Raw genomic sequence first — 12,923 nt, 5'->3', positions numbered from 1 at the left:
TATATATATATATATATATATATACACACACACACGTGTGTGTGTGTGCGTGCGCTTATAAATGTATGTGGTAGTAGAATGTGCCTTCATTATGGCAACCCCGTGGGGTTTTCAAGGCAAGAGACATTCAGAGGTAGTCTGTGTGTGTGTGGAGGTGTCAGTCGAGAATGTACCAAACTTGACAAGCACCAGCCCATCTTAAATTGCTAGTGTGAACTTTTGCCCAGATGTATTTTATTAGCCACAATGTCAAAAAGACCTAGGCAGATATGGTACAACTAATGTATGTATGTTTAAGCTTTGGCGCCTGGCACGGGGAATGTCAAATATGAATTCGGGCTAAGGTACATCTGCAGGGCAAGGCTTTAGTTTTTACGCCTAGGCTGCCAGCAAAAGAGCAGAGGCTTATGGGACAGATAGCCAAGCAAATTCCAACTAATATAGAAGAAGACAGAAATGGCCTCGTCTCGTTTGAATTATGCTGCATATGTATGTATATATAGATGTGTGTATACATAGATGTATGTACATGTGCTGTAGTGGTTCAGAGCAGCGGACTCTGATCTGGAGAAGCAGGTTTGATTCCCACTCCTGCACATGCAGCCAGCTGGGTGGCCTTAGGTCAGTCACAAGTTCTGTCAGAGCTGTTCCCTCAAGAGCAGTCCTCAAAAGAGCTCTCTCAGCCCCACCTACCTCACAGGGTGTCTGTTGTGGGGAGGGGAAGGGAAAGGAGATTGTGAGCCACTCGAACGAAGGGCAGGGTATAAATCCAACTCTTCTTCCTTCTTCCTCTATTAAAGCATCTTAGAGGCAAACAAGGTTTTCCATTTCTTTAACTTTGACTCAAAAGCTCATACCTTGAAACTTCTTGTCGGTCTCTAAGGTGCCGCTGGACTTGGTTCGAGCTGTTCCACGGCAGGCCAGTGTGGCTACCCTTTTAAACTATCTACCTGTAGATGTGCGGGCCTGTGTGTGATTTCAGCCCTTATTATATACGTCGGTAGTAGTGATTTGTTGAAAACGGCCAAAGGTAAAGCTTTGTGTATCTCTCTGGATAGACAGTTATATGCGTGCACGTGTGAATACAGTATATATGGATATATGAGAGCCTCACACATGCACACACACACTCATCCCCTGGCAATGCCCCACTGCCCCCTCCCCAAAATTAACCCCCGTTTCCCACCCTTCTTCTTCCCCCCCCTGCCCTGGATGCTGTGCTGTTCTCTGCAAGGTCATTAATATGCAGGTGGTTGCATATATAAATATGTGTGTGTGTATGCAGAAAGATTCATGAATATGTAGAGCAGGGGTGTCAAACTCATTTGTAATGAGGGCCGGATCTGACATAAATGAGACCTTTTGGGGGCGGGGCATGCGTGTCATGAAATGTAATGCCAGCTATTGGAGATGTAAACTTTATAAAGGACACAGACAAACACAATTAAATTTTTTTTAAAAAAACTTTAAATAAAACCTGCTTAAAACACTAGCACTCTTGCGATATTTTGTCTATTTAACAGTGTCTGATAACTGACACCTCTTGCTCTGAATTGTTGCATCCAACTGTCTGTGCTGTCGCAATCGTGAGTATGCTTTTCAGGTGTGTACCTGTAAGCTGCAAACCTTGTACAGGAGAGGCTTGCCTATCTGTCTCTCCTGTGCAACTGAGAGGCTGGTAAAGTAAGCTGTGATGTAGCAGCAGCAGAACTGGAAAAGGGAGCAGGAAACAGCCAGGGCCTTGTGGGCCGGATTGCAGCCCTCCGAGGGCCTGATCCGGCCCCTGGGCCGCATGTTTGACACCCCAGATGTAGAGTCTACATTGCATGTGCATGTCTGTTCTGTGTCCTGTGCTGGATATATCCCTGCTCCAGATATTGCTTCAGTTGTCTTTTCCTCCTCTCGCTGCCCCTGTTTCTGATGCATGAGAGTGTATATTCAGGGCTGCATCTTTCTGGTAACCTCTGCCTGGTTGCTCCGCATTCCGTTGACCTATCTCCGATGCGCCCCCATTTCCACTCTAGTTCTCTTCCCCTCTCAGCCCTGGATCTGATGTCCTTTCCTGTGGGCCCTTTAAGCTGTGTGTACGTAGCCTGCATCTGTCTGGAGAGGTCCCTGATCCTGCTACAGGCAGTTCTCAGGGGAATGTGAAAAAGGGTTATCAGCAATGCTCCCTCTAAGCCTGGGCTGTCGAACTCATTTGTTATGAGGGCCGGCACTTTGGTGATCTGACATAACTCAGACTTTGTTGGGCTGGGCCATGTGTGTCATAAAATGTAATGCCAGGTAGCGAAGATATAAACTTTATAAAGGACGCAGACAAGCACAAAGATTTTTTAAACTTAAAATAAAAAACATGCTTAAAACATTAGCTCTGTAAGCTGCAAACCTACTTTTGATTTATCAACATTTACCACAGAAATCGCATGCTCAGAGTTCTGAGTCTAGGACCCAGGTTAGAACATGAAATGGCTGAGCGACTGAGAGAGTCTGGCGAAGCAAGCTATGATGCAGCAGCAGAACTGGAAGCAGGAGATGGCCAGTTCCACTGCGGGCCTGATGGAAGCCCTCCGGGAGCCTGATCCGGCCCCCGGGCCGCATGTTTGACACCCCTGCTCTAAGCTGTGGATTCTTGTGAGCAAAACTTTTACTTTGTGAGCTCCTGCCATTAAAGTTGTGAGCGAGCGATTCAGCTGCTACCTAAATGAGTTTGCTCTGGAACCCTCCTTCCCGAGCTGAGACAAAAATGTGTGAGCTGGAAGCTAAAAAACTGAGCTTGCTCACACTGACTCAGCTTAGAGGGAACACTGGTTATTTGGTTTCCCCCCCCCCTTGCCCCACATCTGAGAATACTCTCCTGTCCCCCCCCCCCTTTCGCTCCAGATTTTGTCACTCCTGCCCTGTAGACTTCCTGTTTCCGCCCCAGATATTATCCTGGTGGTTTTCCCCATCCCAGATTCTACTGAAGATAACACTCCTGTTTTCCACTCGCTATCTTCAGTCTGATCTTCCTCCCTTCCTACAGAGCGTATAAATTCTGGGTGTACATAATCCAGTTCCGCAACTCATCATGGATATCCCTCTGTCCCTTCCTTTGGACCCAAAGTGCCGTTCTCTTAACCTTTCCCCACCCATCTGCCCCCATCTGCCGCCTCTTCCCTACATAATTTCCATCGCCTTCCATCTACCCTGCTTCTGGTACCCCCTCGTGACGTTTTCCAGATCTCGCTTTCATCCCAGGTTGTGCCTTTCCCCACTCCTCCACTTGCACCTGCTGGATGACCTTGGGCTAGCCATAGTTCTGTCAGTGCTGTTCTTGAAAACGGGCAGTTTCTGTCTCTGTCAGAGCTCTCTCAGCCCCACCTACCTCACAGGGTGTCTGTTGTGGGGAGGGGAAGGGAAAGGAGTTTGTAAGCCGCTCTGAGACTCTTTCGGTTAGTGAAGGGCGGGGTATAAATCCAACCTCTCCTCTCTCTTCTTTCTTTCCCCCAAATGGCTTCCTGAAGCTTGACCCGCCTGTCATGGAGGCGTCCCTGTCCGCTTCCACCACACTGGGATTGGCATTCTGGCCTCTGCTGTAACCCTTTTCAATGCTTCCTACCCTTAATATACTCTCAAGCCTTTCTCACAGACCTGGATCTCCGTGAAGCACGGCACCCTTGCTCTGATGTCTGTCTCACGGTCGCTGCTCTTTTCTCGCGTATCTCCACCTGTGTTACACTCCTATTTCCCTCCCTTCTACCCTGGTTTTTCCACCTTCACCGCGCCACCATTTTTCTCCCTGCTACCCTGGCCGGTTCCCCCGCCAGTTAGAGTCATAAGCGTCTTTCTTGCTTCACATGTAAAGCTGTATATGTCCGGAGAGGGTTAGTTGGTTGGCTGAATTTTTCCGTGTTGATTTATTTATCTACTGGAGGGAGACACCGCATTCCCTGTTGAATTCCTGCTTGTTGATACTTACTTTGGCTCAATGCTGCTTCATTCTTCTTCAGCTGCCCTGAGCCCGTTCGTGGGAAAGGCGGGGTATAAATGCAATGAAAATAAATAAATAAATAAACTCTGCTTCTTTCAGATTTCACTTGAGAAGGAGAAGAAGAGTCGGTTTTTATAGCCAGCTTTTCTCAACCTCAATGGGTCTCAAAGTGGCTTAAAATCGGCTTCCCTTCCTCTCCCCACAACAGGCACCTTGCGAGGCAGGTGGGGCTGAGAGAGTTCTGAGAGAGAGAACTGTGACCGGCCCAAGGTCACCCAGCAGACTTCATGTGGAGGAGGAGCGGGGAATCAAACCCGGCTCTCCAGATTAGAGTCTGCTGGTCTTAACCAGGACACCATTGCAACATTCTTCTTTGGGCTATGGGCTGTAAAGGAGCAAGTTGTTTGTTATGTAGATAGAAGGCTTTGGGAAGGCACAGGTTGTACTGCCAGGGCAGGTGTGTTTAATGCTGGGGGTGGGCGGGGGAAGAAGTGGTAGCAACAACTGTGGCACAGCATGCTCTGCCCCAGGGCGCACTGTCTTGCAGTCAGGGCCAAGTGAGGGCAAGCCAGTCTCTTCCATGCCCTGCTTGTGAGTCATAAGACAAGTCCTGCTGGACCAGACCAGTGATTCATCTAGTCCAGCATCCTGTCTCACACAGGGGCCAACCAGTTCCTCTGGAGGGCCAACAACAGGGCAGAGAGGCCGAGGCCTTCCCCTGATCAGAACATCAGAAGAGCCCTGCTGGGTCAGACCAGTGGGGGTCCATCTAGTCCAGCATCCCGTCTCTCACGGAGGCCAACCAGTTCCTCTGGAGGGCCAACAACAGGGCAGAGAGGCTGAGGCCTTCCCCTGATCAGAACATCAGAAGAGCCCTGCTGGGTCAGACCAGTGGGGGTCCATCTAGTCTAGCATCTCATATCACACAGAGGCCAACCAGTTCCTCTGGAGGGCCAAAAACAGGGCACAGAGGCTGAGGTCTTCCCCTGAGAAGAGCGCTCCTGGATCAGACCTGTATTGCACTGTCTCGCAGTCAGCTGCCAGGGCCGAATGAGCATAAGCCAGTCTCTACCATGCCCTACTCATGAGTCATAACAAGAGCCCAGAGCAGCAATCCATCTATTCCCGCAGGGCTCTTCTGATGTTCTTATTAGGGGAAGGTCTCGGCCTCTCTGCCCTGTGGTTGGCCCTCCAGAGGAACTGGTTGGCCTCCGTGAGAGATGGGATGCTGGACTAGATGGACCCTCACTGGTCTGACCCATCAGGGCTCTTCTGGTTTTCTTATCAGGGGAAGGCCTCGGCCTCTGTACCCAGTTGCTGCCCCTCCAGAGGAACTGGTTGGCTCCTCTGTGAGGCAGGAGGCTGGACTAGATGGACCACTGGTCTGATCCTGCAGGGCTCTTCTAATTTTCTTCTCAAGGGAAGGCCTCGGCCTCTCTGCCTTGTCGTTGGCCCTCCAGAGGAACTGGCTGGCCCCTGTGTGCAAGACAGGATGCTGGACTGGATGGACCATTGGGCTGCTCTTGCAGTGCATTTCTTAGATTCTTACTGTTGTCTTCTGCCCGTTGATGAAGAGGGGTTTTTGTTTGTTGGTTTGGTTTGATGTACCCGCCATAACTGTAACTGGCCTCCTGTACATGCATTTATAAGCCTTCATTTAATTCTGTTTATTGAATTGTTGCATATATACTTTAAGGGTTTTTAAGCTGAGGTGTTTTACTGTTTGATGTCTGCTGCCTCGGGGAAACCCTATTTGGGTGTGAAGGTGGCATAAAAATGTTTTGAATAAACTACATAGGACGGGGAAAACGATAAAGAGGGATGAAGGAAGGAGTCTACCCAGAACTAAACACCCCCAGCTGGTCCCATGGTGGCCGAGGCAGGGAGGGACTCCAAAATTGCAGGCTGGGCGGGATTGGAGGATGTCGCCTCCTCCATCGGGTTTTGGTGACGCTTCTGGGCGAGCAGCAAGCATGTGGTCAGAGTGGCTGCTTGCATGGCAGGCGAGTGAGTCAGTTTCCCAGCTTGGCGGCAGCCGCTTCAGAAACCCCTGCCCCATCCTTGCCCTTTTGGAAAACAAAATTCCAAGTCACTCGGAATCAAGTCACTCGGAATTTGCAAGGAGCAAGGCGCACACGATGCTGCCGTGTATCAGGGCTGGTCTGGAAATCTCCCCTGCCCAGAATGTCGCATGCGACTAGCAGCCACTGGCCGCCGTGTCCCGTCGCCTCTACTACAATGTAAAACGCACGCGGACGGTCTCCGACTGGCACAGCGCCGGCATGTTAAAAGAGCAGCCCGCCGTTGCTTAGCAGCCACTAATATTTTTCCCAGCGTCACCTTAATTTAGCTGGCAGGCTTCCTGGTGCTTTGGCTCCGGAGAGTTTCTCCGCGCCGGAGGGATCAGAACGGCGTGCTCTGCTTAAAGGGCTTGGCGTGTGCTTTGGAGCTGTGTCGCCAGCCAAGACCTTGCAGCTGAACAGATATATCCACAAGAAGGTTTTATCAGCAGCTTATTCTGTCACGGTAGCTTGACGGGGGCCTTAGTGAACCATCTCTTTGCAGTCGGGGCAAGCGGTGTAGGGATTGCGGCTGCATCTCCTGCTCGCAAGGAGACCTCTGGCTAGCCACGGTTGGAAACAAGATGGCGGGCTCCTGACGGTCACCAACGTCTCCATCTTTCGTTTGTTTCTACCTTAATTTTCTGTCCCATTCTTCCTTCAAGGCGTTTGTGTGCCGTACGTGGGTAGGGTAACCTCATTTTTTAGCATCGCACTCTCTGGCCTTTAGGGATAGTCGTCCAGGGCATGTGTGGTCACGAAAGGACTTTCCTTTTTTCCTCCCCCCCAGCATGTGGACATGGAGAACTCTTATCTCTGCGGCTACTTGAAGATTAAAGGCCTTACGGAGGTAAGTGCGGGGACCCGTGGCGCGGGGGACCGAGCGTGCTGCTCTGGGTACCAAAGAAACGGTATGAGCGGCAGTGGCACGGCAATGTATGTAGACAAGGAAAAAAATGCATGTGCCCAGAAATCAATGATATAGTAAATTATAGAGATATGACATCTATAGTGCTCAGAACAAATCTCCCTATGACACAATGGATAGGTAGAAATTCACAGGTAAAGTTAATCACAGGAATAAATGCACAGGTGGAGTTTTTCCAAAAACAATTTGTAATGATAAATTCAAAAAAGTCATTGAACTGTAAGGATGTCTGTCAGCTGGCTCCCAGAGCCCCAGGATCGAGTATGCGGCTCTGGGTGCAAAAGAGGGCATCTTTTACCTGGCCAGGATTTTCGGTGTTTGTGACTGTGAGGAACCCTTCTCAGGTAAAGGGAGCCTCAGGAGCCCAAACCTTTCCCGACAGGTATGAAAGAATGGCACCAATAGCGGGGTTTAAAAATGAAATAAGAGGAAAGATTTATTCTACTGAAAGGCAGGGGAATGGGGAAAAGGTTTTATGACAGCAAACAGTTGGCAACCAACCAGTGCCCGCTACAAACACTATAAACAGTGTTTAGGCTTTCCCAAACTCAGGAAGAACTAATAAAAATTACAAACCCTATCAGAAGGTTCCTTACAATAAGCAGGCAGTTGTGATACAAGTGAATTCATACCACCCATAAACCCAGGGTTCCCCTGATTAGGCTCTGAATCCCAACTAGTCCCTGTGTGAGTGGATGTCTGTCTCTTTTTTCAACCTGCGTCTGACCTGTTACTCTGGCCAATCCCTTCAGGCTCTGCCCCTCTCTCTGGGACATCCTGCCACTGTCTCCCAGACTGAGCGTTTTCTCTCCAAAGGCAGCCACTCAAAAGGCCCCCTCCTCCATTAGATTCCCTCTCTCCCCAAAAAGACTCTCTCCAACCACCCTTCCAACTGTCAGCTCTCATTCCCCCCCCCCCCAGCCCCCTGCTGGATGCATTCCATTGTCATGGAGGCGACTCACCAATCAGAGTGAGCCTCTGCTACTTCTTCCCCTCAGAGGGTTTTTTCGTAGTTCATCACAGTGACGTTCCAACTTTGCTCGCCCGCAGGAATATCCAACCCTCACAACGTTCTTTGAAGGGGAAATAATCAGTAAAAAGCACCCGTTCTTAACGCGGAAGTGGGACGCGGACGAAGATGTGGACCGTAAGCATTGGGTGAGTCGTCGTTCCCCCTTTTCCGGGACTATCGTTTTCCACTGGCTCCGGGGATGGGGAGACCACCAGAAATAGCGGAAGCGTAGCGTAAGTATTAATACAACACATGAAGTGGTACTAGACTGACATACAAGGACCCTGCTTACAGTAAGCTAAACGCAGAAGTTATTGGTCAGAAGTCCCAATCGGTCATCCGAGCGAGTTTGTAAAACCAGTTTCGCGTAGCGTGAGACTTATGACCTGCGCAGAAAAGCCCCCTTGAATAGTCCCTTTTGCCTAGTTTCTGGAAATACAAGAGAGGCAGGAGTTTTCCTGACTAGAGATGTGAAGGCCCGGAAAAAAAACGGAAAAATTTGGAAAAAACCCTTCCCCCCCCCCCCCCGTTTTTTTCCTGAAGCCTTTTTTGTTTTTTTTCTGAAAAATTGAAAAAAGAAAAGAAAAAAATTGGAACGTTTTATTTTAACATGATGAATAAAATATTTTAGGACAAGGTGTTCAAATATTTTCCAAATCATTTCTAAAAAATATGTATGGTATCAGATCGATCTAATTTCTGTGCACTGAGGACAAGCAAGTCCTAGGTTACAAACTGAACTCTCCAATGCAAGAACAAGATGCATTTCTTCCTTTAGGAGGCGCTGTTGTCACAAGAAAAGAAAAAGGTTTCAGTTTTGTTTTTGCATGTGGGTGGGTATTCTGTTTGTAATAACTGTTTGGATACACTCTATTTTTAATATGCTAGTTGTGATGATTTCATGCCAAGTAAAAATGTCCATAGTCATATTTTATGCTCCTAAAGTAACAGAAGGACTTTCAGTCTGGAAACGAAAAAAAGAAGTGCTAATGTAGCATTCTTTTTTCAATTTTCCTGAAAATTTCCAGTTTTTTTCCGAGCGTCAAAATTTCCAGGGATTTTACATCTCTATTCCTGACCCCCTCGAGCAGGCCGTTCCGCAAGGCAGGAGCCACAGTAGAGAAAGCCAGCTGTTCTCTCAAGGACATTTCTGGAAAGAGCTCTCTCAGCCCCACCTACCTCACAGGGTGTCTGTTGTGGGGAGGGGAAGGGGAATCCCGGAGATTGTAAGCCGCTCTGAGAATCCACGTGAAGGGCGAGGTATAAATCCAAACTCTTCTTCTTCTTCTTCTTCCAGGGAAAGTTCCCGGCCTTTTACCAGTATGCAAAAACATTTAACTCGGATGACTTCGATTATGAGGATCTGAAGAACGATGACTTTGTCTTCATGAGGTGGAAGGTAAGGGCTGCTTCAAGACTGCCATTGAGGGGGGGAGCTCACCACCTCCCCAGGCAGCCGATTCCACTGTTGCACAACTTGACTGTCAAAAAGTATTTTCGAAGATCCAGCCGGTACCTTCCCGCCCTTAATTTAAACCCATCCTTGCGAGTCCTCTCCTCTGCTGCCCACAGGAACACCTCTCCACCAGTGTTCCCTCTGAGCTGAGTTAGTGTGAGCTAGCTCACCGTTTTTTAGCCTCCGGCTCACACATTTTTGTCTCCGCTCAGGAAGGATGTGGCTCCAGAGCAAACTCATTTATGCAGCAGCCAAATCGCTCGCTCCCAGCTTTAATGCCGGCAGCTCACAAAGTAGAATTTTTGCTCACAAGACTCCACGGCTTAGAGGGAGCATGGCTCTCCACCCTCCTCTTAGGGACGGCCCTTCAAAGACTTCAAGAGAGCCTCTGTTAGAGCACCGTCACTCTCCTGTCCTCTTTGACCCAGAGAGGCTCGCGGTACTACCAGACACCCCTTCCTCCGAGGGGGCGCACGAGGCCACCTCGCGCACACACTCTGTGCTCATTTAGCGCCGTACATTCTTATGCACCCTATTTCTATTTTTTTCTTTTTTCTTTTTTTTAAAATCGATATTACAGAAAAGAAAAAAAAAGAAAGAGCAGTGCATTTTAACATATCTAGCCAAAGATCTCGCTCACAACATTTTTATATACAGATTACCATTTCCCCCCTTCCTTTGGTTATATTTCATCACATATACCTTTAAACCAAAATTCTATTCCCGATACCTAATTTAGCTATATCATATCTGCTATATTTCATTTTATCTACAATATACTAATATACTAATATTTATCTATTTTCTATAAAAGAGAAAAAATAAAGATGGAAAGGAACAGATATATCTGAGTAATTGACATTTCTAGTTGAAGTATATATTTCTTCCATGTTAGCATTCTAGTCCCTTTGAATCTTCTTTCACATTTTGACACGGTTAGCTTACAGGCCTAAACATAGTAGTTTTTATTTTCCCCGCAATCTCATCTCCCTCACTAACACTGCCAAGAAAAGCAAATTAAAAAGAAGAAAAAATTGAATCGTTACAGAACCTCTAGATAAGGAGCCCATTAATCATATTTTTGCCTACAGTTCATCTCTAGAAGGTTCAAACTGCCCATATCTTTTTATCATCCTTCATTTAAGACATTACAGGTATTTGTATGCACCCTGTTTCTAATTTTTTTCCCCGTGTGCACAGGAGCAGTTCCTGGTTCCCGATCACACCATCAAAGACATCAGCGGGGCTTCCTTCGCCGGATTTTATTACATCTGCTTCCAGAAATCCGCTGCGTCTATAGAGGGCTATTATTATCACAGGAGTTCAGAATGGTAAGAATTTCCAACTTCGGTCTCCCCCCGGCAGGAAGGTTTCTCTTCTCGCTCCGCAGGTGAGCCGTCTGGCTCCTCTTGACCGATCTTTTCGACCTTCCTCTCGCCAGCCGGATCACAGCTCTTCCCGCTCTTGGCCAAGGCCAAGCACACGATCTGCGTTTCTGTCTCGACTGGTGCATGCAAATCTGCCCGGACGTGAAAAAGAAAAAGGCCATAGAACTGAACTTCTTGGCTTCAGAGAGGGAGGGGGAGAGAGAAGGCTGGGGGTTGAGGCTGGAATCTGGAACAGTGTTCCCTCTAAGCTGAGTTAGTGTGAGCTAGCTCACAGTTTTTTAGCCTCCGGCTCACACATTTTTGTCTTAGCCCAGGGAGGAGGGCTCCAGAGCAAACTAATTTATGCAGTGGCTAAATTGCTTGCTCACAACTCTAATGCCAGCAGCTCACAAAGTAGAATTTCTGCTCACAAGAGTCCACAGCTTAGAGGGAACATTGATCTGGAGGCAGCTGAAGATGGTTTTATTTGGGCTTGCGTTTGAGTAAAGCAATCCTGAATTGTGATCTTAAATTCTGGCTTTATGGTATTCAGTTTGGTGTAGTGCTTAGGACTGCGGTCTCGAATCTGGGAGAACTGGGTTTGATTCCCCACTCCTCCACATGCGGCTGCTGGTGTGACCTTGAGTCAGTCACCAGTTCTTTCGGAGCTGTTCTCTCAAGGGCAGTTTTCGAGAGAGCTCCCTCAGCCCCACCTACCTCACAGCCACTGTTCCCTCTAAGCTGAGTTAGTGTGAGCTAGCTCACAGTTTTTTACCCTCCAGCTCACACATTTTTGTCTTAGCTCAGGAAGGAGGGCTCCAGAGCCAACTGATTGATGCAGTTGCTCACACGTTTAATGCCAGTAGCTCACAAAGTAGAATTTTTGCTCACAAGACTCCTCCATGGCTTAGAGGGAGCATTGCTCACAGCACATGGTGTCTGTTGTGGGGAGGGGAAGGGAAAGGAGATCGTAAGCTGCTTTGGGACTCCTTTGAGAGCCAGTTGGGCATTAGGATACAAAAGCAAATGGATATTACTAACAGATGGTCTTTCCAGGAAAGAAGCAAAAAACGGTCAGGATGTTATTCAGAGAGTTTTCACTCACAGCAACCTTCTTGGCTTCAGAGAGCCAGTTTGGTGTCGTGGTTAAGTGCGCGGACTCTAATCTGGGAGAACCGGGTTTGATTCTCCACTCCTCCACTTGCAGCTGCTGGATGACCTGGGGTCAGTCACAAGTTCTCTCAGAGCTGCTCTTTCAAGAGCAGTCCTCAGGAGAGCTCTCTCAGCCCCACCTCCCTCACAGGGTGTCTGTTGTGGGGAGGGGAAGGGGAAGGAGATTGTAAGCCACTCTGAGACACCTTCAGGTAGTGAAGGGCGAGGTATAAGACCAATCTATTCTTCTTCCACACACAGCTGCTGGTGTGACCTTCTTTTCTTCTCTTCTAATGTGCTTTGTATGTGTTTTATTTATAACGTTGGCCACTTTGAGCTCAGTAAGGGACAAAGGCCGCTGATCGGTGTTTTAAATAAAGTCAGCGGTCCAACGTTAAGCGAAATAGGGGACAGACTCTCTCCCTTGAAATGTTTCTTTGGCTTTTCCCACCCCTCAGGTACCAATCCCTGAACCTGACCCACGTCCCCGAGTACAGCGTGCCCATTTACGAATTCCGGTGACGGCAACGGCGGCGATCACAAGAGAAGGCCAGAGGGGCCAGGGAGAGGGAGCGTCCTCCGCAAAGACAACGGCTGCGTCCCTGTCGGCACCGGAGGCTCCGGGCTCTCCCCCTGGCCAAGAAACCAGACTGCTGCGGGAATGTGGATGTTGGGGCCGGACTGCTCCTTCCGGCCGCGTGGCGAACTCTGCAAACTTTTCACCCAGCTTTGAAAAGCTCCCCCTTTTTCCCCCCAGTGCACTTTTTCCTGAACTGCGCGGCTAGTCCCGTCGATCACGGAGCGCGCTCCGTCCCCCGGCCCTCCGTTTGGGTGGAAGGAGTCAGCCGTCCTTAGCCGGATTTCACTTTCGAGCAGAGGAGAACACGTCACCAAGGTCCTTTTCGTCAGGCTCCGGCCCGAGGAGGGCACCGGCTTTGCGACCCAGCCTTCGCACGGCTCGAGGCTGTGAGCCGC

General features: G+C 48.8%; 1 protein-coding gene across 1 annotated transcript in view; it reads left to right on the top strand.

Moving 5' to 3' along the window:
• GID4 (GID complex subunit 4 homolog) overlaps positions 1-12,489 on the top strand; it is a gene marked incomplete at its 5' end in the record, with an annotated part of 15,270 nt that extends 2,781 nt beyond the window's left edge. Inside the window, 5 exons of the mRNA XM_015409256.1 lie at positions 6,824-6,883; positions 8,012-8,119; positions 9,271-9,372; positions 10,630-10,760; positions 12,407-12,489. Of these exons, the coding sequence (XP_015264742.1) occupies positions 6,824-6,883; positions 8,012-8,119; positions 9,271-9,372; positions 10,630-10,760; positions 12,407-12,470 (465 nt within the window). The remainder of the gene's footprint in view (positions 1-6,823; positions 6,884-8,011; positions 8,120-9,270; positions 9,373-10,629; positions 10,761-12,406) is intronic.
• Between the last annotated feature and the right edge of the window lie 434 nt (positions 12,490-12,923).

Source organism: Gekko japonicus, unplaced genomic scaffold (assembly GCF_001447785.1).
Source record: "Gekko japonicus isolate JY-2015 unplaced genomic scaffold, Gekko_japonicus_V1.1 scaffold103, whole genome shotgun sequence".
NCBI classification, from domain to species: Eukaryota; Metazoa; Chordata; class Lepidosauria; order Squamata; family Gekkonidae; genus Gekko; species Gekko japonicus.
Note: the sequence above shows the minus strand (reverse complement) of the source record. Positions and strands in the feature narration are given on the sequence as shown.